Consider the following 22,383-nt stretch of genomic DNA (forward strand, 5'->3'; position numbering starts at 1 on the left):
ATAAGTCATTAATGTGTAAGCATGCCACTTAAGGAGCTTTGAGTAACATGCATGATTTTTTTTCACTGATATAAATGGAATTGCTCCTTTAGAAAATCTTCAAGACAAACTCAAGTGTTATATTTAAACACTTTGAAACCATTATACAATTTTCTCTTCCTTAAAATAAATACACTAATTCCTTACACAAATAACATCTCCAAAAAAAGTTCAAATAACTATTTAACTAAATAACCAGAAGCTATCTTGAATACCTCAAACTATTTGCTGATTGTGATTTCAAAGCTCAACAACCACTCTTGTCATACTAAGTACCAATTCTGAGGTTCAAGAAGTCAATGTAGATACAAAAGCAAAGAAAAAAATGGTAATTTATTTAAGATGACATCAAGCATCTTTCCAAACCTGAATATGGGTATGTCAAATTACACCAAAAAACTAAAATGAGCCAGTCTGTCATTGATCAGCCTTTCACAACACAATATCCCCAATTTTCACTTTATATACAAATTATCTGGTTAAGTATAAATTTGCAAATATACAAATTAGCTGGCAAGTACAAACAACCTTGAAATTCAGCTTTGGAATGTACGTGCGATATTCTGATAGTGTAGCCATCTGCTGTCACGTAGTTTCACTGGTTCTCAGCTGTGTTCTTCACTTGAGCTGGTTTCAAAAATCAGGAGGCCAAATTAACTTGAAAAATTTTACATTGGGGAATGCTTAATTTTATTTAAAACAAATTATTGCGCATATTGCAAAGTAGGCTGGTTCCATTTACAACTGGGGTAGTTTGTCAACCGGAGTATCAAATTTAAATTCAGCAGGGAAGAGGTCAGCAGCTCGCGGATAGATGAGTCTGTAGGACTGCCTAATTGTGACATCAGCTACCCCAGCAATGTCTCCAATCTCTGGAGGAGGAAAAAAAAACAAGTATCAGTAAGGTTCAGAATTCACTAGAAGTTCAATAAACACAGCCAAAAGAACAGGGATGACGAGCCATGAAACCCATGCCCTGGACTTGTGAATATCAGCTGCCAAGAATTTCTACAAAACATTTCCAAATATCAGATACTTAGGAGACTAGTTCAAATGATTTCAAAAAAGGGAGAAAATAAAACAACTGCATCAGTAAATGCTATATTTAACTTGGGGCAGAAAATAAAATAATCAGACCCTTGTATTCTCATCATTATCTCACTACAGCAGACAATAGGCCACGATCAAAGTGGAATTCTCACCACTTCATTAAGCAAGCATTAATTTATTGAAGTGATCTAGTGTTTTAAGCAATTCAACATGGAGAAGGCTTCATCCTACTGAATGCATACAGAGTGAGTCACTGTTCAATAAGTGGAACTTTTATCTGTATTTAACTTTCCAGTTTCCCACTTTATGGTCAAGTCAAACAGTACAGCCAAATACACTATCAATGTCTCATTAGAACACTGACTAGTCTTCCATTAAGTGCTTGCTTTCCACTGCAAGGCAAATCAAGTTCCTCTGAGCCCACATCCAGTGATCACGTCCCTCAAAATGTGAAGTGGTTTCTCTATTTACAGCAATTCTAACATTAACTACTTTTATAAACATTATCAGTCAAGTCTGTAGAGCTAAATGATTCCTGTCTCCTCAGCGTCTGTGCAGTTACGAATTAATCTTATATTCAACACTTTGTTTTAACCTTTGAAACTAAATATCTACATCAACCTCCCAGACTCCTACATACCTGCATAGTTATCTAACTTCTATACCATAAATAAACACAGCAAGCATGAATGCATATAGAAGCATGCACCATTAATGTAGTGTATACCACTTACAAGATGCACTTCATCAACTCACCAAGGCTCCTTCAACAGCACCTTCAAAACCAACAACCCCTACCATCTCAGAGGACAACCCAGCAAATACAGAGGAACACCACACTCTGCAAGCTGACTTGCAACTATACTCCCATTCCTTCACTGTCACTGATCATAATTCCAGAACTCCCCTCAACAGCACTGCTGGTCATCCTGGGCAAGATGGTTGCTGTGGTTTGAGGCTATGGCTCACTTGCATCTTGTCAAGTGCAATTAGGGGTTGACAATAAATACTGGGGCAGCAAGTAATGGCCATATATTGTGAACCTATTACAAAGAATTCTCTCCGTTCCCAAGAACATTGTTTATCGACAAAGAGTCATGCCTGTCCAAGTACTTTTAAACAACCTGCTTAGACATGTTATGAAACACCTCTGCATCATAAGACCACTAATCATGCCTGTATATTTGTGCAGCTTGGTCAAGCAGACCAACATAACTGTTTAGGAAAGAAAGCTAGATTTATTTTCTGCAGCTCAATATTTGGCTGGACAATTTATATAAAATGTATAGTTGTATAAGTTTTTTTTATATAAAAAGTCCAAATCAAGATGATTCTTAGGAGCAGCACAAATACCTTTTTGTGTTCTTTTGTCAGCTGAAGCTTGCGATGCCATATAAATAGCTGCTGCAGCTACTGAAATAGGGCTTCTACCAGGCACCAAATCCAGTTCCACAGCTTTCCTCGCAATGTGCGTTGCAGCCATTTGCACTTGTTTAGGCAATCCCAAGTTTGAACAGAACCTGGACATAAAATCTCCTGTAGTAATTAGATCCACACTGGTCTCCAGAGCTTTCAGAATCAATTTGAAGCAACGGCCTATTTCCTTTTTTGGAATCCTGGACACTGCACATATTTCTAATAGAGGAGAAAAAAACATTAGGTTTGAAACATGTATGGACCAACTGAAAGCATAGACACTTAACTCCAGAGATTCAGGTTGGATAAGTGTGTTAAATGATTCTCTAGATGCAAGTTCAGGTTACTTCAATTAACCAGAACTGTCCTAACACCTGGATGATGCTGTCATCAGTTCATCCACCCTACTCAAACTGAGCTACTGGCAACAAACCAAGAGGATATTATGGCACAGATAGCTTCACTCATTTATAATAAGCCACACAATTTTTTTTAATACATTTTGACAAACAACATTAAATAACACAAGTGTTACTGCATGACAGCGTGTAATGTATCCCTCCAGAATACAATGTTTGTTAAATTGACAAGCATAATCATAAGTGCTCCAATTCAAAGTCACTGAAAGATCAAACCATAACAAAAACCTACTTGTTAGGTTGCCAGTTAACTCAGCCAACACTACACAATTTTCCATTGGACTGGGAAAGCTGAAGTTATCTGCCAGAGTCAGACTAACAACATTGAATTGCTCTTTGATTTTTTTTATTATTTGCACCTATGATTTTAAACAAGTTTTACACCCAACACGAATTCAGATTTCCATTCCATCTCCTCTCCCAACCACCATGATACATGCTTAGAGAGTAACCGATAATCAGTGCAGTTAACAAGCAATGTTAAAGATCTTAATAAAGTACCATTTCCAATCTTAAAGAGACAATATTCCAAGATATGGCCATATCTGACAAACAATTTTGTTATATCACTTAGTCAAAACATAAAAATCCTGAATAAAGAAATCTCAGCGTTGTTCTAATTTGGAATGAACTTTACCTCCCATTCTCGAGGTAAGCCTGTGTTATGGAATGGAAAATTCTCTTTTAACACTTACACTGACAAAGTAAATACAAATTAAAGACAATATGGAATTAAGTGTTGAGGAAAGCTCTCTTATGCACTATTCAAATACCATTTAGATAAATTCCACTGAACACCATTGCAAAACTGCCAGCAAGTGCTAAATGAACGAACATTTTGTTGTGTAGACACATACCTACTGAGGACTGGATTGAGATGGCTCAAAATGATTTCACTTAGGGCCCTTACAGAGAACAGACTCCTATCCCATCTTTCTGGATTTAAATCCAGGTCCTAGAGGTGAAAGAACAATGTTAACTCAGACCACCACCCACATCCCTTCAGTTTTGGCCAGGTGTAAGAAAAAAAATGGACAAGGTAGGTCAATAAAAAAATCCTACCAATTTGTCCTTGCTGCCCAGCCTTGCACTATGTACCTCAAGGAGAGGTCACAAACTGTACTCAATAGTATATCCTGCTGGTTCAAGAGTCTTTTGGTTTGCAGAGAAAACGGACTTGATGTGCCTTTCCTCATGACAAACCTTAAACTATAAGAGTGAAAGACTCAAATATTGCAAGTAATTTCTCACATCATTTTCAGCCTTGGCTCAGTGCCAACATTCTTACTAATGTGCTATACTGTTGGAACAGCCGTCTTTCAAATTGGCTGTTGAAATGAAATTCAATCTTCTATCTTAGACGAATGCAAAATATGCCTTAACACTATTCAAACATGAAGACCTATGATCATGAACAACAATTGCACTGCCACAACATGTTATCTCCTCAAATGCCTCGCAATTAGTGAGGATTACATTGTTTGCAGGTTGGCTGCTGTGTTTTTCTATATTACAACAGTGATTACATTGCACTTCACTCTGAAATACCAAGGAGGTGAAAGACACTGTCAAAATGCAGATTATTCTTTGTGGAAAAAAAACTTAGTTATTAACTGTTACAGGTTAGTATTTCAGCAGACGTTAAAATTTACCATTTTAAATAGTTTTTTGGACGTAGCACGACAGCCCAATGTTGCATTTAATGCTCATCCTCAGTTCATCTGAAAATTATATTACTAGGCTTTCCTGAACAATCTCAATTCTGCTAATGATAATATCCTGCAATGTCGCTGGGCAATGAACTCCAGGATTAATTAGCTAGCTATAACGGAGAAATTCTGACAAGTTGTCAGGATTGTGTACAACTTCAAAGGTGGTAAGATTTGGCCATGTTACTGCCTTTCTTAAATGCTCAAAGGGGAAGTGTTATCCAATAAACTTAGTTGCAGCATATTCTGGGGATAATATGAATTGCTGGCAAAGTATTGCTGCAAGCGATAAAATTATTGATTAAATCACCAAAACTGCTTCACCCCAAATACTTTAAAAGATTCTTTCATGAAATGTGGGTTCCATTTGTCAAGCATTTGTTCGACAAACCTGGTGACCCCTAAACTGAATGGGTTGCTCAGCCATTTGAAAGCACAGTTAAAAGGCAACCACATTGTGAATTTAGTATCACATCTAGGCCAGACCAGGTAAGACAACAGAATTCCTTCCTTAAAAGTATGTTAATGAACCATACAGATTTTGACAACTGATGATCAGTTTCTGATCACCATAACCAAAACTAGCTTTAAGTTCCAGATTTATCCAGTGAATTTAAATTTCATCAACTGCCATGAACCCATGCATAGGCTGGATTTCTTAATTATTTATTCACGCCACCATACCACATCTCACGCTGTTGAATAGCTGAATTGATAAACACATGAACCAGTGTGATCAGCTGCACCATTCCAGATTACATCAGATTCTTGGCTTGAACCCTGTAGATGGTTAAGAGATTTTGCTGGATAAGGAGCAATACTTTCACAACCAGAGTTGTGGTGGTTCAGCCAGTTGAGTTGCTAGTCAGAGAAGAGTGAATAGGTTCTCTCTAGTTAAAGATCATTACCGACACTTACAACTTTAAAATTTGTCACTTGTCACACCAAGTTAAATGTTATCCTTGTTCTGCTACAAGCAAGTGTGGGCTTCTTTACGAATGCAGTTGTGAATGAATCTGATATAGAAATCATGAACACCCCCACTCATGACCTTATGATAGAGGGAAAAACATGAACAAACAGGTGAATTTGGTAGTTTGAAAACCCTTCATTGATAGGTTTCAGCTTCGAGCAATCACAAATACCTTCTTTTTTGATAGTTATAGCTCCAGTCACTGGAGTTTCCCCATTCACTGCCATAATCAGACAATTGCTACCTTGATGTTGAGCACAGTTATACTCGCACCCTGCCTATCATTCAGCTCGTGTCCATGGCTAGGTCAAAGTTACTAATTAAAACTAGTAACACCAACTTCAGTTATCAACAGCAATAATTACTAATGACCTGAATAAAAAAACCTTGACAATAACTAAAATTAATTTTATAAGATTCAGTTGAAAACAGTGCTATAGGATTTGGTATTAATTGTAGGCCCTCTTACCTTTGAATGTTCGTGGTACACCTTCTTGTCTACAGGCAATGTACAAACAGGCAGAAGCAATGGCATCATTACTCCTTCCCTTTAGGCTTTTTTGTTCATACACTTGTTTAAATAAGTTATTCGTTCGATCCTAGTAAGTGAAATGAAAGACAATTTGATTAAATTCAGACCAATTACAAGTTTTATGCTTCCATTACCGATTTAATGAAGCAACACCATGATAAAACAAATATAACATGAACTTACAACAATATTTCTGGGGAGATTTATCCTGTCAGACATATTACTGATTTCCTTGAATGCATTCATCATTGCTCGATCAGAACTACTCATAGTCCGACGATTTTGATATTTTGCATTTCCAAATTCATCAAAACTTGCTGATCCAGTACCCTGTAAAGAAATATGAAGCAAATAATGTTGTTGACTGAAACAAACATGCTATCTACAGCAATTACAAACTGCAGCACTTTCTTTTAAAAAAACTAAATCCACTACATAAAGCATAAACCATAAACAAAATATGAAATATTGATCTAAGATCTACTAAAAATGAACTTTACATCAGTTTCCATAATTCACTTCTAAAACACCGTCACAAAAGGTCATTACTCAAATCAAAAGGTAAACTTGTTAGTTTTTACTTTCATGTATTAATATACATTCCATTACCTGCTCATTGCTCTTAACTACCAAATCTCCTTTCCTACATTTTAAAACCTGTTGATTCAGGAATATCCTGGATCACTGTTCAAACAAAGCAGAGTTTGGACTGTAACAATCCATGTATTAGTTGCTAAAATAAAAAATAGCAAGCAACACATTAATTTTCATTGGACCACAACCTCTATGGGTATTATTTAGAAACTGGAGGAGAAAGTGAGGTCTGCAGATGCTGGAGATCAAAGTTGAAACTTTATTGCTGGAACAGCACAGCAGGTCAGGCAGCATCCAGGGAACAGGAGGTTTCCTGAAGAAGGGCCTGTGCCCGAAACGTCGAATCTCCTGTTCCCTGGATGCTGCCTGACCTGCTGTGCTGTTCCAGCAATAAAGTTTCAACTTATTTAGAAACTGGTCAACCTACATCAGCCAATCCTTACTGTACATCTTTTCTGTACACAAAGATAAACATTTTTAAAAATTTAGGAAGTCATTCCCCCAACATTCCAAGTGATTTATAATATCAGCACAATTCCATCCAGTTTGTTTAGCTTTCATTTATTTTTCAACCACCCTATCAAGTTAGTTTTCATAGTCTCCTCCAACACCTCTTATCACAAACAAGTGTTGTCACACAAATTTTGCAAGATGTAAGTTGTGGCAGTCTTTAACACAAGTTTGGACAAATGAAGTAAATGGACAAATATGCAGATGCAGTACAATGTGGATAAATACTAGGTCACCCACTTAGGTAGCAAAAACAGCCAGTACAGGAGCAGGGGTGCCTTGCTACAGCTGTATAGGGCATTGGTAGAACACACTTGCAGTAATCTATACAGCTAGCAGAGGAAGAATGTTCTGGCTATTGAACGAGTGCAAAAAAGGTTTACGAGATAGATTCCTTGGATGGCAAGACTGATGTACAGAGCTGAGAGTGCGCAGGAAGCTGTACTGGTTAGGACTAAGTTTATTAGAACTTACAAAAATGAGGGGGGAATCACATACAAATCTTCATGAATTATAATAAGTTTAGACAGAATAGACACGGAGGATGTTCTTGATGGCCAGAAGCCCCAGTTTCAGGATAGAGGCAGGCCCTTTAAGACAGATAATGACAAGGCATTTCTTCACCTAGAGAGCAGTGGCTTGTGGAACTCTGTCACAAAACTATTGAGGCAAAAACTTTGAAGACTTTCAAGAAAGTTCTTAGGACTAAAAGGATCAAAAGATATGGGGATAAAATAGGAACAGGGAACCAAGTCGGATGATCAACCACGATCATATTGAATGGTGAAGCAGGGTCAAAGGGCTGAATGGCCTATTCCTACTCAGATATTTTGTGTTGCTAATGTAAAATAACAAAACTAAGAGGCGGCGGCCGTATGGATTACTGGAAAAATAAAATCACTGGACTTGAAACAGAGGTTTCAATAAAAGGAATTGGTGAGCAATCTGGTAGCAGCCACCATTTCAAACCAGTTAAGTTAAACCATTTTATGTCAGACAAAGACAACTAAAGCCTATCAAATTAAAGAATGGAACCTATACATTCAGAAAAGTGAAGCTTAGAAAAGATAAGTCCCAAGGAATCTTATATTTCTTTAAATAAAAAAAACTACTTGATTAGCTATCTTGTAACACTAGTTGTTCAATAGGAATTGTTTTCTTATGCAACTGTTTTTAGTTTTGTACACCTGGTCTTTTGCTTAAGCCACACTCCTACCTTTCCAATCATAGTCGACAAATCACCGCCATTTAGGAGTGGATTCTGGGCATCACCAACTCTAGATGGATCTTTTGTTGCTTTGTCATTGCTAAATGTCCGCCACTCTGAGCCGACATCTATAACTCTATCACCTGTAAAAAGAGATGGGCATGATGACTAATAGGGAAATATAACTTTAAAATTACATGAAATAAAACAAACTGTACATTCTAAGAGTCATACTGACAAACTATACAAATTATTTACTCCTTTCCTGAACATACATTGTAACAATTTTAACTGAAGCCCTTATTAAAATTATCTAGTGTTAGAGATGAACCTGTGGTTGAGATAGCCTACTTTGCTCTCTAAATACTACCTTTCTTAGAGCCAAAGTTAGAGCTGTTTTCAGATAAATTTAAACTGGAGCAGGAATAAGCCATATAGGCTTGAATGACAGTACACTGCCATTCAATAAGATTGTAGCTGATGTTCTACCTCTGTTCCACTTTCCTCAGAGTCCAACCAAAGCTGGATTAGAAGCAAAATAATAATTGAGTCGTCATGTAAGAGCAATTCTGCTCCCACTTTCAAGTCAAATTCTATCTTTACTTTCACTGAACTTCTGCACTTGACGGATACAGGGGTGAGGGTATCAGGAGGAGATTATTTAAGTATAAATTGCAGCATAAGAATTGATACTTAAAATATGAAAATGAGGAAAACAGGTTTTATTTCAAGCCAGAAAGTAATAATGAACAGCAAGCAATCATGGGCTTTAGCTTTTTATCATGTGCAGTCTGTGCATTTTATAAATTTACCTTCACTTTTGATAGGAAGAATCAATTCAGACAGTCGTCATATCATAAATTATTACAACTTGATAAATGAATGCATAAACAAAGGTACTTCAAGGGACTTGTAATTTAATCTACTACTTTGTTTGGGCTGACTCCCATTCTTCCTAAGGAGTACTCATCCAAAATGGAGACATTCACATTGTTTGTTGTATCTATTAACTTGTTAATAGCATCTCAATTGTTCAGCTTACTTTGGTAAAATAGCTGTACCAGGCCAGATCTGATGTAGGCCAAATTGCAGACCACTTACTAATATTACACACAGGTGGGAAACTGGATTAGATTGAACAATTCCAATGTAAGGCTGAGTACTGGCACAGACATGGGTAAAATAGTCTCATTCACTGCCAGGATATCAATACTTCTACAAAAATAGTACAGATTGTGTCAGAATCACACCAAGAAAGATCCAAATCATTTTTGATCTCTCCTGCCAGTGAGAAAAATGTTCCTTGTAATTTGCTATCCAGTCATGAGGTGGCAAGAAACTCAGACAAACAACTTGAACAGAAGAGATACAACTAAAGGGGAACACGACTACAAGTACACTTGGCCAATTACATTCACACAAATGTTACCAAACACACTATGCAGTGGAGAATTTGCAAATTAAGAATCATAGTAACCAGTTAATTACGCAAGAATTGAATTCCAATGTAATTTGGATTTATCCCACTGCAAACAAAATCTTAAAATCTCTAATGTGGCAGGGCCATCACAGGCAGGCCAGCATTTGTTCTCCATCACCATAGTCATTAATGCCTTCAACAGCTTTCCCTCTACCCGCCTGGTAATTTCAACATCAACTTGAGATAAAAAGCAAGCCAAGATTTTTGTAGTGCTAGTACAACACATTCATTTGGAACACTTCCAAAAAAATGATTTTAGATTCAGGATAAACAAAATCAAAAAAGCAACAAGGGAAAAGATTTTTAAAAATGTAGATAAAAACAAGAGTTTTGACTAAAACATGCTTGAAAAAAAAAATCAAACCATACACAGCAAAAAGCAACCACCGAAAATATAGCATAAGTTAAAGCTTTTCATTTAGCAATCAGACATAGGATGCAAGTGAAAGGCAGGAGGTTTGTGGGAATTTAAGAAAACCCTTTTCACCCAGAGGGAGGGAAGGTATCTGGGAAGGGTAGTTGTAGGCAGAAAACCTTGCAAATTTTAAACATTTATTGAACAAGCAACCAAACTATCACAACTTTCAAGGCTATGGGTATAGTGGGTAGTAATATATTTTTGGCAGTACATAGAACCAAAGGGCTCTGCCTAATGATTCAAGGACATCTAAGAGCACTGAACATAATTTAAAAAAAAACAGTCCAATAAGGAAGTGCTCTTATGCAATTTGTTTTCTTTTAGCTATCAGTATTTATTGCCCATCCCTCAATGCCCTTGAACTGAGCTGCTTGCCAGAGCTCTTTTAGGGGCAGTGAAAGTCAATTACATTTCTGTGGGTTGAAGTCACATGTAGGTAAGGTCAGAAGATTTATTTCACTATTTATGACAATAGTTATATGGTTGCCATTAGAATTTTCTTAAATTGAAATTTCACAAGCTAGCACTGCGAGATTTAAACTCTCATCACCAGGAGAGCAGACCAGGACTCTGGATTATTAGTTCACTGAAATTACTACTGTGCTACCATCTACCCATCAATGCAGTGCCAAAAAGCTAGCATTTAAACCTTTTAATCTGAAGCTGTAAAATTGATATGTTTGTCTATATTGATAAACTACAAAAGATATGAACAGCCTAAAATTATAAAATATGCCTAAATCAAATCTTCTGATTATTCTTTGCAACTAATATAATCGTTATCACCACCCATTAAACTTAAGGGCCACAGGGTGGCTCAGTAAGTAGCATTGCTGCACCTCAGCGCCAGGAACCAAGGTTCAATTCTAACCTCAGGTGTCCGTCGGTTCCGCCGGGTGCTCCGGTCCCCCCCCCCCCCCCAAATAGTCCAAAGATGTGCAGATTAGGTGGAGTGGCTGTGCTAAATTTCCCATAATGTCTGGGCATGTGTAGGCTAGGTGGATTAGCCATTATAATTCTGAGTTTGTGGAGTTTTGGGGGCATGTAATGCCATTTACAAGTTCGCTGATGACACCACTATAGTCGGTCGAATCTCAGATGGCGACGAAAGACTACAGACAGGAGGTTGGAAAACCTGGAAAAATGGTGCATGAGAACAACCTAGCTCTCAATGCCAGCAAAACCAAGAAACTCATTACTGACTTTCGGCAGTTTGTTACTCATGCCCCCCTACACATTAACAGCACAGAGGTGGAACGAGTGGAGAGTGTCAAGCTCCTGCAAGTGGTCATCCACAACAATCTTTCTTGGACTGTTCATGTGGACACACTGGTTGCAAAGGCCGAACAACGTCTCTTCTTCCTCAAGCAGCTAAGGAAATTTGGCATGACGGCAAATATCCTTGCCAACATTGCAGTGTGCCATCAAGAGCATTCTGTCTGGATGTATCACTACTTTGTATGCCAACTGTACCATTCAAGATCGGAGATGGTTACAGAGAGTAGTGAACTCGGTCCAGACAATCACAAAGGCTAACCTCCCATCTACAGAATCCATCTATCAGGCCCGCTGTCAAGGAACGGCCGCCAGCATTCTGAAAGATCCATCCCACCCTGGCAATGCTTTTCTACAACCTCTACCATCGGGAGAAGGTACAGAAGCGTGAACACACGCACCAGCCGGTTTCGAAACAATTTCTACCCTATTGTTAGAATACTGAATGGACTCATACTCTTAACATTCGACTGTACCTGTGTTTTTGTTTTTGCCGCTGTTTACCTATTATTTACTTATCTATGCTACTTAACTCTGATCTGCCTGTACTGCTCGCAAGACAAAGCTTTTCACTGTGCCTCAGTACATGTGACAATAAATTCAGTTCAATTCAATTCAATGTCACAGGGAGGGGGTCTGACTGTGATGCTCCTTGGAAGATTGGTGTAGATTTGATGGGCCAAATGGCCTCCATTTGCACTGTAGGGATTCTATGCAGGGTTCTGGATGTGGACAGTTTTGAAGATGAAAAAGGTGAGGTTCAAAGAAAGAACACCACCAAAATAGTCGACTCGTAGGTGTCAAAAGCCAAATAAGAGTTGAGGTTGAATGGCAATCAGCTTGTCTTAGGGTCAAAACGACAGGTTTCCATAGTCTAGTTCAGTCACAAACAATGGCTGGAGAGAGGTGGAGTCAGTGGCTTGGTAATACAGTTTGTGGTGAGAGCTGAAGCCAGTTGCTTCGGCCCTGCCAAATTTTTAGTTAAAAAATCTCTGCAGGGTAATCAAATGAAGAGATGACAATAAGGCAGAACTGATTGCTGTCAGTTTACATGTGGAATCTGATGTTGGGTGTTTGGACGAAGCTACTGAGAAATGAGAAATAAGGATAAATATATCAGGAAGGGTGTGGGTAACAGCACAGAAGAGAAGAAATGGCAATTAATTTATCTTGAAAGGAGGGGAATGATATTCATTCTACCAAGACTGTGCAAACAGTCAATATTGAAAGAAAACAGTAGCTCATGTGTGATATTAAATTTGCTAGACTTACACTGCACATGTTTAGATTTATACTTATGTAAAACAGCAAGCTATATGTGCAAAAAGTCTTATTGACCTTAAAACTTTTAAATCAATTTCTCAAATGAAGCATGAGCATTGTATGAAAATTGTGACAAAGAAACACCAGGTATGTCGAGGAAATAACATCCTTCTAAAATTTGGTAAACAAATACATCTTTGGACCACTAGCAGCAATAATTCCTAGATAATTCCAAGACTAAACAGTTCAGGGCAGAAACTTGGCTGCTGGTCAACAAATGATGTGTAGCTTAGACACCACACATCCTAGTCTGCATGTATAAATAGCAACATACCAGGGCGATTGACAATGAACAACTCAACAGTGCATGAAAAAGAAAGGAACTGTTTGTTACTTTAGAGAAGTTCTTATTTTCATCAAACAGCCTCAATTTCAAATAGCAATCAATGCATTGTGATACAAAACAGAAACGAACACATACATACAGATAAATTTTATGTAATACACAGATGAATGTAAGTAACAGAAATATTTCTGTATTTACCTACTACCAGCCCACATTCAGGGCAGATCATATCACCAGCACGGTAATCTTCCACCAATATGGCATCTGGATGGTTTGGACATTGTACTCTGGGCAATGGATCCCCACTAAAACAAAGAAAAAAATCCAAGACTTAATAAAGAACTTAAATAATTACCTACCTTTAGATTTTAGATTAGATTCCCTACAGTGTGGAAACAGGCCCTTCGGCCCAACAAGTCCACACCAACATCCATGACTGATGCACCTAACATACACATCCCCGAACACTATAGGCAATTTAGCATGACCAATTCACCTTACCTGCACATCATTGGGACTGTGGAAGGGATCAGGAGCACCAGGAGGAAACCCACGCACACATGGGGAGAATGTGCAAACTCCACACAGTCACCCAAAGCTGGAATCAAACCCGGGTCCCTAGCAGTAGGAGGCAGCAGTGATAACCAGTGAGTTCACTCAGGCCCAAGCTTGCTGCCCTCTTCTAGTATCACAAAGCTGTTGATTTTATCTCAAACATTTCCCAAGAACCCAATGGATCCCTGCACACTTCCAAATCTAAGCTCTTAAGTTGTCAATGATCCACGTTCCAATGAGTCATGCCTTTATTAGCCTAGCCCAAATCCCAATTCTAATGTTCCCTGCCTTAACCTCTCCTCTAAGAAGTTGCTTTAAATCTACCTCAGAGGAAAGTATTGGTCCCTTAATTACTGCGTTTGATAATGCTCCTGGAAATCACTGACAGGTTTAACTATGTTAAAGGCACTACAGAATACAAAGATCTGTATTGTAATAATATTTAATAATAAAACATGCTAATGAGCCATCATAAAAATAGGTTATGAATTTTCAGAAGAAAAGACAAAGTTTAAAGAGGTACATCTAAAATGGCAAGGGGACTGGACAAAACTGCTCCTTTAATGCCCAGCAGTTTCAAAAATGAAAGACACCCCTGAACAATTCACTTTGTTAATCCACAGTCGGTCACATTTGATTGGCTTGCAGGTGGTATGCTACAATTATATTCTCACGTTGTATATTTTTAAGTCAATGCCAATATGTCAAAATCCTGGCTTGTTGAAAACACAAGTATTACTTCAATTTTTAAAATAAGTAAACTAAATCTAATGATTAAATCTGATTTAGAAAACAAAAGCACACATTCTTACCTTCAGTCATGTAAATAGCATACCCAATGATTGTCAAAATATGCTTTGATCATACAAAGATACAACCACTTAAAATGAGTACTGTTTGTCAATAACATTTTCACCTCATGTGATGACACTTCCAATACAGTACACCATACCTCTTCAGAGCTAATTGAATCCTCTATCAATACTGTGATCACTATTCCTCATCAAGCCCCTTCTATGTCATCCGAATACCCCTATAACCAAGAATGTGTCCTCTTCTTCAATTCACTTTGAAGTAACAGTCAACTCAAATGTGCCTAAGATCATGCTTCAGAAACCATCCCATCTGAATGAAAAGCCCTAAGTTCTTTTGATTTTTATGACTCTGATCTTTACATGTCTGGAATTAATCTCATGGCCTTTTTGTGCTTTGCTTCCAGCAAGGAAAGGTGGATGCATGATTTGAGAAGTGGTCATACAAGAAAATCATGAGACTTGGTTTCAACCTTCTGCCTTGTATTCGACTGTTCTAACTTTGCAATTCAACAATTGATGAACATCTGGTTTAAGGCCTCTGTATTAATGTTGCTCACTTTGTCATTAACCATTCTAAACAATACATTGTGATCTACACTGACCTTTACCCATTCCTTTGTCTGCCCAACTATTTTTTTTCTCTCTCTCTCTCTCTGGACTCCATCTCCACTTATCATTTACTCCTCCCCTCTTTCAGATTGAAGATCTGGATCCCCCCCCCCAATCTGGGGGGGTGGGGGGGTCTCTGTTCCACGATCGGTCACTACATACTCACAATCGGTCTGGTTCTTTAAGACTTCACCCTTTATTTCTTCATGCGGCCGGGCACAGATCATCCAGAAACACAGAAGTTACACACTTGCGTGTTCCTCAGAGTAGCTGTGCACATGGCTTAAAACAAAGACATTTTTATACTTTTCTTAAAGTAAGGTATAGGCTAAGATTGCAAAGTACATTCAGACAATTACCAATCAATATACAATATGGCTTAATTTGACTGTTACTTGGTCCAACGATGTTTCCTGGGAACTAACTTTGTCTTGCAACATTCAGGCCTTCATTATCTCACTAACCAAGTCACTGCACCTGCATTTGAAGGTCAGTTCGCATGGCCAGTAATGTCTTATCTAGTCTGGTTATTTCTATGCTGTAAAGGAAGAATGATCTGTTAATCTCTATTGAAGCAGACTGAGGTTAGTCAATTATGCAGCTATAGCAGAATTAAAAGCCATTTATGCAGCTTTTAGCAGAATTGCTAATTTGAAGCCTAGAAGCCATTTTGTCATGTTATTTGCATTGAGAAGCCATTTTATTGCCACCTAAGTTAAGAGTATCTGTTAAGCAGTTGTTCTTGACAACAACTGGTTACCTCTGTCTGTATTCAGGTTTCAGATCCTCAGGAAATCTGAACCTGAAACTTTAACTGTGCTTTATCTCCACAAATGCTGCCAGATCTGCCAAGTTTTACCAGTAATTTCCATTTTTGTCACTGTTCACGGTGAACAGATTGAATATTTAAGGTGGCAATGGGATGCTATTCACAGTGTTGTGTCCTGGATGGTGTTGCAGCTACAGAAAAATGCATAATATTGCATCACACCACTCAATTGTGTCCTGAAGTAAATGGCAAGCCTTTGGGGAATCAGGATGATAGTTACTTGCCATACTCCTGAACTGCTCTCATATCCATAGTACATATGATACTGCTGAATGCTAATGGGATAGGATTAGATTCTTTGTTGGAGATGAGCAAACTTTTTTTTTAAAAAAACAGAATCCCTATAGGTCCTTCAGCCCAACAAATCAACATCGACCCTTCAAAGAGCATCACACCGAAACCCATTCCCCTACATTTACCCCTGACTACTGCACCTAACCTACACATCCATGAACTCTGTGGGACAATATATCATGGCCAATGCATCTAATCTGCACATTTTTGGACTGTGGGAGGAAATCGGGGCACACAGAGGAAACCCATGCAGACATGGGGAAAATGTGCAAACTCCATACAGACAGTTGCCAGAGGCTGGAATTGAACCCAGGTCCCTGGTGCTGTGAGGCAGCAGGGCTAACCACTGAGCCAATGTTATTTGCTGCACTAGTACAGACTCCATTCAGTATTAGAGGAGTCATGAATGGATGTGCAGTACCAGTGAAAGTCTCAATTTCAGAACTCAATGGAGGGAAAGGTCACTTACAAAACACCGAAATGTTGGACCTTGAACACCTCACTGAAGAACGTTTGCAACAATATTCTGGGGTGGAAATGATTGGCGCTGAGCAACCACAACCATCTTTCTTCATATCAGGCCCTATTCTATTTTGTTAACTGGAGGAACACCTCCCCCACAGAGTTTCACAGGTTTCAGTTTCCCAGGGCTCAACAGGGTCAACCACACAGAGCCCTAAATGGCCGATCCCTGATTCTGGAGACACTGGTCATCAGGAACATCTTTACTGTTTACTCTGTCTAATCCTGTTTAAACTTTAGTTCTCAAGGACATAGCTGCTAAAAACAAAAAATAGAAATTTCTGAAAAAGCTCGGGTCTGGCAGCATCTGTGAAGAGAAATCAGTTAATGTTTCAGGTCGAGTGACTCTTCCTTAGAGTATTGCTGCTAGACTGGATGCGTGGTAGATGGTAAGGTTGCCTTTGCAGAGTCAACTGGGCAGAGCATTCTAGATTGTCCCATAAGTGTAATCATTAATTTTAGCTACCGTACCTGCTGTCCTTTTATCCAAACCATTTAAATAAATAGCAATTTAAATAATTCACTTCTAATAACTATCGCAGAGTTTAAGAACACATTTACTCCATAGATTAAGCTTTTCCAGCTTGCAGCATAGATCCAAAATACACTTCCAACAACTGAAACCCTGTAAAAATTTGTACTTCCAGCATAATTTCCCCTTTCAGTTCTATTCTAAGTATCACATAGTTAAAACGAATAAGGAGGAACTGGGTAAATCGAAACACGCCACTTTCTCAATGCGTTGAATAGTTTCAGACTGAAAGATTTCATTGTTGTTTTGTTCAAATAATCTTTCATATTTGAAGATCAGGGGAATTCTACCTGGTGTCCTGACCAATCATTACCATCTTGGGCATTCTACTTGGAAACGTAGGTTCTGATCTGGCAAAAATTTATTACTCAACCAACATCGTTGTCATATTGCCATTTGTGAGGTTTCTCAGACAAACGTGCTGTCATATTTCCTACGTTACAAGAGATTCTACATTTAATAAGATACTAAGTTCCAAAACAACTTCATTTGAGAATGTGTACAGGGTATAAGCAAGCAGAGAAAGTTAAATTCTGAGTTGTGTGAAATAAGAGGTTCAGCTGAGCATGACTCAGGTCAGATAAGAATTTACACTTAACAATGGAGTGCTGCAGACAAGGATAATGGGTTTACAAGATGGAAAAACATTCATTATGTCGAGCCATTTAACAAGATGAGGTAGCATTCAGTATTCAATGTCAGTTAACAAGGGGAAAAGTATTTATTGTATTTATTGTATTTAACAAGGTTAAAAACATTCAATGAGATCAAAGGGCTTGATTGTAAGTGACACCCAATTACTATAGACATTGCCTTGTGTAGATACTCTTGCCTGTAAAATTATTACATTATGCATTAAGAAACTGCTTGTCGAGAGAAGACAGAGAACCGAAATAAAGATGGAGGAGGTAAACCATACTGTGTCTGAGTGTTTTGCTTCGACTGAGGGGGGGGGGGGGGGGGGGGGGGCAAAACGATAGAGAAAACTTATTTTTAAAATTAGCATTCTTTAAAATATTGCTAAGTCACCTGGTCCAGGTAGAATGCAGCTGACATTGCTGAAGGAAGTAACAGTAGAAATAGCAGAGACAGTCACAATCTTTCACACTGTATTAAATACAGTTGAGGGACTATGATTTTTAATATTAAACTCCAATATTCAAAAGGAGGGAGAAGATTAAACCAGGAAATAATAGGTCTGTGCTAATTGATAAAATAAACTTTTATTCTAAAAGGTAAGTGTTAATCAAACTAAGCCAACACAGATTTGTTATGGACACATGAATAAGGAACAAAAATGGGGCATTCAGTCCATTGGACCTGCTCTGCCATTCAGTAAGATCACAGCTGATCTGATTATAAACTCAACTGTATGTATCTACATATCACAGAAACTTTCATCCCCTTGTAATCAAAAATCTAAATACATTTGAGATAGAAGTAATGATTCTGCATCCACTCGAGGAAAGGAATTACAAAGACTCAAACCTCAGGGGAAGAAAAATTGTTTCCTCCTCTGTCCAGGCCCCTCATTCTAGATTCTCCTAAAAGTACCATCAGCAAATTCAGTTACCACATCTGCAGTCCCTTTATCCAAACTATTCAATCAACTGTAAAGAGTTAACACCTCAGCACCAATCTGTGATACATCACTCATAACATCCTGCCAGCTGGAAAAAGATCCACTGGTTCTTATTCCTCACTTGCTAGTCAGTCGATCTTCTATGTGTGTCAATGTTACAATCGACACCATAATCTGGGATTTTCAATTGTTCGATTATGAACAGTTACAAATGCAATCCCATATAGGAATGTATTAGTTATAATTTTAAAGACTGACTACAACCTCCTCCTCATGCTTATGAACTATTGCATATTGCCCTGCACCGTGTTCCACCTTACATACAAACGGACTCAAGAAAGGAACTGGTTTACAATCTGAATCTCTTCAATAGTCTTCCCAAATGCCTTTTGGAAATACGACTACAACAGTCCCCCCATACCCACTGGTGATACATTCAAAGATCAATCACAGATGTTCAAAACCACAGATAGTAGCAAATCCTGTCATTTAAATGGGACATTTACCTCCCCAGCAACCCCCCCCCCCACCACCCCCAAATCCCTGGTTCTGGAACGTTCCATGTAATGTTTTCAGGCCGCAGTAAACCATGGAAACAAATTCTGCAGATATGGGGGTCCTACTGTACAACATATCCAGTGGTCCCTCTTTATATACAGCACATGTTACTGCTTCAAAGGTAAAAAGGCAAATGGGTTTGCCAAACCCCTGCAAATTATTTGAGGACAGTAACAGACCTTCCTTTTGTTTTTTTTTAAATAAATGACCCAGACTGAGTTTAGGGAGCAGCTCAAAGTTTGAGAAGATTTGTAGCTCAGGTGCTCGTTGTTGTGGTTCTGTTCGCCGAGCTGGGAATTTGTGTTGCAGACGTTTCGTCCCCTGTCTAGGTGACATCCTCAGTGCTTGGGAGCCTCCTGTGAAGTACTTGTGTGATCTTTCCTCCGGCATTTGTAGTGGTTTGAATCTGCCGCTTCCGGTTGTCAGTTCCAGCTGTCTGCTGCAGTGGTCGGTATATTGGGTCCAGATCGATGTGCTTATTGACTGAATCTGTGGATGAGTGCCATGCCTCTAGGAATTCCCTGGCTATTCTGTTTGGCTTGTCCTATAATTGCTATCCTTAGTAGCCAGCTATCCTTAGTAGCCACACATGCAGATGTCAAGCAACATGAATTCGGCTGGGACAACACTACTATTATAGGACAAGCCAAACAGAGAACAGCCAGGGAATTCCTAGAGGCATGGCACTCATCCACAGATTCAATCAATAAGCACATCGACCTGGACCCAATATACCGGCCACTGCAGCAGACAGCTGGAACTGACAACCGGAAGCGGCAGATGCAAACCACTACAAATGCCGGAGGAAAGATCACAGAAGCACTTCACAGGAGGCTCCCAAGCACTGAGGATGTCACCTAGACAAGGGACGAAATGTCTGCAACACAAATTCCCAGCTCGACTAACAGAACGACAACATTAGGGAGCAGCATCATAAAATTTGCAGTGGACGTAAAGTGTGGCAAAGTAGTAGATGACGATGAACCTAATGGTAGTCTTTATCATGGAAAAAAAAGATGGTGAAATGGACAGAAGTATGGCCAAATGAGTTAAACATGAAGGTGAACTGTTGCACACTGACCAACGGAGGAAGGGTAAATGACAGGATTTTGAAAAATCAATGGCCAACGAGACACTTTGACACCAAAGTAAATAAATCCATAAAAGTGGTTGAAAAGGTATGGTTAGTTGAACTCATACAAGGGGAATAGACTAAAGACAAAAAAAAACTGGTTTATTAAAAAACCACTGGTCACAACTCAGTGGGTATTACAGCAAATCTTTGCTTATGGAGTCTGTACCGTCAAAACTATACTATCTACATTAATGCTACTTTCCCACACTTGGCTGATAGCTTTGAATGTTATGACACTTCAAGCGTTCATCCAAGTGTTTTTTTTTTAAAAAAGGGCTGTGTTCACCCAGTTCCACTAACCTCCCAGGCAATAAAAAACAAATTTACTTTACTGCAGAGGCAATCCCCCTCTGAAGTATGGTCCAGATATAGTGTCAAATCTAAATTTAGTTTGCACTATATATCAGTAATTAAAGCAAAAGCACTGTTCCAGCTACATCATATGGGACTGCAACAACTGGACATAAGAAAACATTAACTAAGCTCTGCAACTGAACACGTTACTACTTGCAGGCTTCATTTCTAGTGAATACAAATCATACCAGTACTGCACAGGATGGAATTATCCCAAGAGAAATAAACTAGCTCAGCACGTTGGAGATTCAACGCATGACATTTCTGGTTAGTAGGCGTAAAGTGAGCCATTATATATTTACATCTTGTCAACCCAAACCACGTTACAAACATACAAAAACAGAACAGGACAAAGTGGCTCATCAGGATTTACAAACATCACTAATACCAGCCACATCTCCACCCTACATAAATAAATTCAAGCTCCTTTCCAAATTCTGACATCCAATCACCATACTGTCTTCTTTACATAAGAATCTCATACAATAATTATTCTTTTAAATTGTCAAACCCCACCTAATACAAGATTCAATCTTAAGCGCTCACTGCCTCATTTTTCTGAGACTATCCCTTTTAACAGTACCTAATACTGAATATCTGTTTGAGGAATAGCCACAGGAAACTTCTGAACTACTTCCTTGACAGTCATCCATCTGACTAATCCTGCTGCGTAATTACTTCTCTAAATCTACTAGTTATCCAAGTGTGTCTCTTGTATTCCTTAAATAACACGAAGCCTAAAAAGCAACTTTCAATACCACCCTTTACATATAAAATAAACTACCTTCCCTTACCCAAAGAACTAATAAGAACTAAACAACTTAGGTGAACAATCTAATGAAAAATAATTAATAAAAGCAGATAGCTTTCAATCTAAAATTTTTTAAAAATCTCATTCTAGACTCATCTACACGTAGGCCTCTCCGAAAGCTCTATAAACAGCTATTTCAAAAATCCTCCTCAGTGATTTTTTAAAATCTCTCTGACATGGAATATTGCATGCAATTGTGGTCTCCTTCCTATTGGAAAGAGGTTGTGAAACTTGAAAGGGTTCAGAAAAGATTCACAAGGATGTTACCAGGTTTGGAGGATTTGAGCTAGAGGGAGAGTTTGAATAGGCTTGGGCTGTCATCCCTGGAGTGTCAGGGGCCAAGGGGTGACCTTATAAAAAGGTTTTTAAAATCTGAGGGGCATTGGTAAGATAAATAGACAAAGTCTCTTCCCTAAGATGGGGGAGTCCAGAACTAGAGGGGATAGATTAGGATGAGGAGAAGGTTATAAAAGAGACCTTAAGGGGCAACTTTTTCACGCAAAGGGTGGTACGTGTGTGGAATGAGCTGCCAGAGGAAGTGGTGGAGGCTAGTACA

The 22,383-nt window shown here is 38.6% G+C and overlaps 1 protein-coding gene across 1 annotated transcript in view; it reads right to left on the reverse strand.

Moving 5' to 3' along the window:
- Positions 1-353: 353 nt before the first annotated feature.
- The window catches only part of gtf2b (general transcription factor IIB), a 32,342-nt gene continuing 10,312 nt past the window's right edge, over positions 354-22,383 (reverse strand). Inside the window, exons 2-7 of the mRNA XM_043698733.1 lie at positions 13,430-13,536; positions 8,459-8,592; positions 6,322-6,468; positions 6,076-6,205; positions 2,443-2,724; positions 354-911 (exon numbers count right to left, since the gene is read on the reverse strand). Coding sequence (XP_043554668.1) covers positions 778-911; positions 2,443-2,724; positions 6,076-6,205; positions 6,322-6,468; positions 8,459-8,592; positions 13,430-13,536 — 934 coding nt within the window. The 3' untranslated portion in view covers positions 354-777. The remainder of the gene's footprint in view (positions 912-2,442; positions 2,725-6,075; positions 6,206-6,321; positions 6,469-8,458; positions 8,593-13,429; positions 13,537-22,383) is intronic.

The sequence above is a fragment of the Chiloscyllium plagiosum genome, chromosome 11 (assembly GCF_004010195.1).
Source record: "Chiloscyllium plagiosum isolate BGI_BamShark_2017 chromosome 11, ASM401019v2, whole genome shotgun sequence".
Taxonomy (NCBI): domain Eukaryota; kingdom Metazoa; phylum Chordata; class Chondrichthyes; order Orectolobiformes; family Hemiscylliidae; genus Chiloscyllium; species Chiloscyllium plagiosum.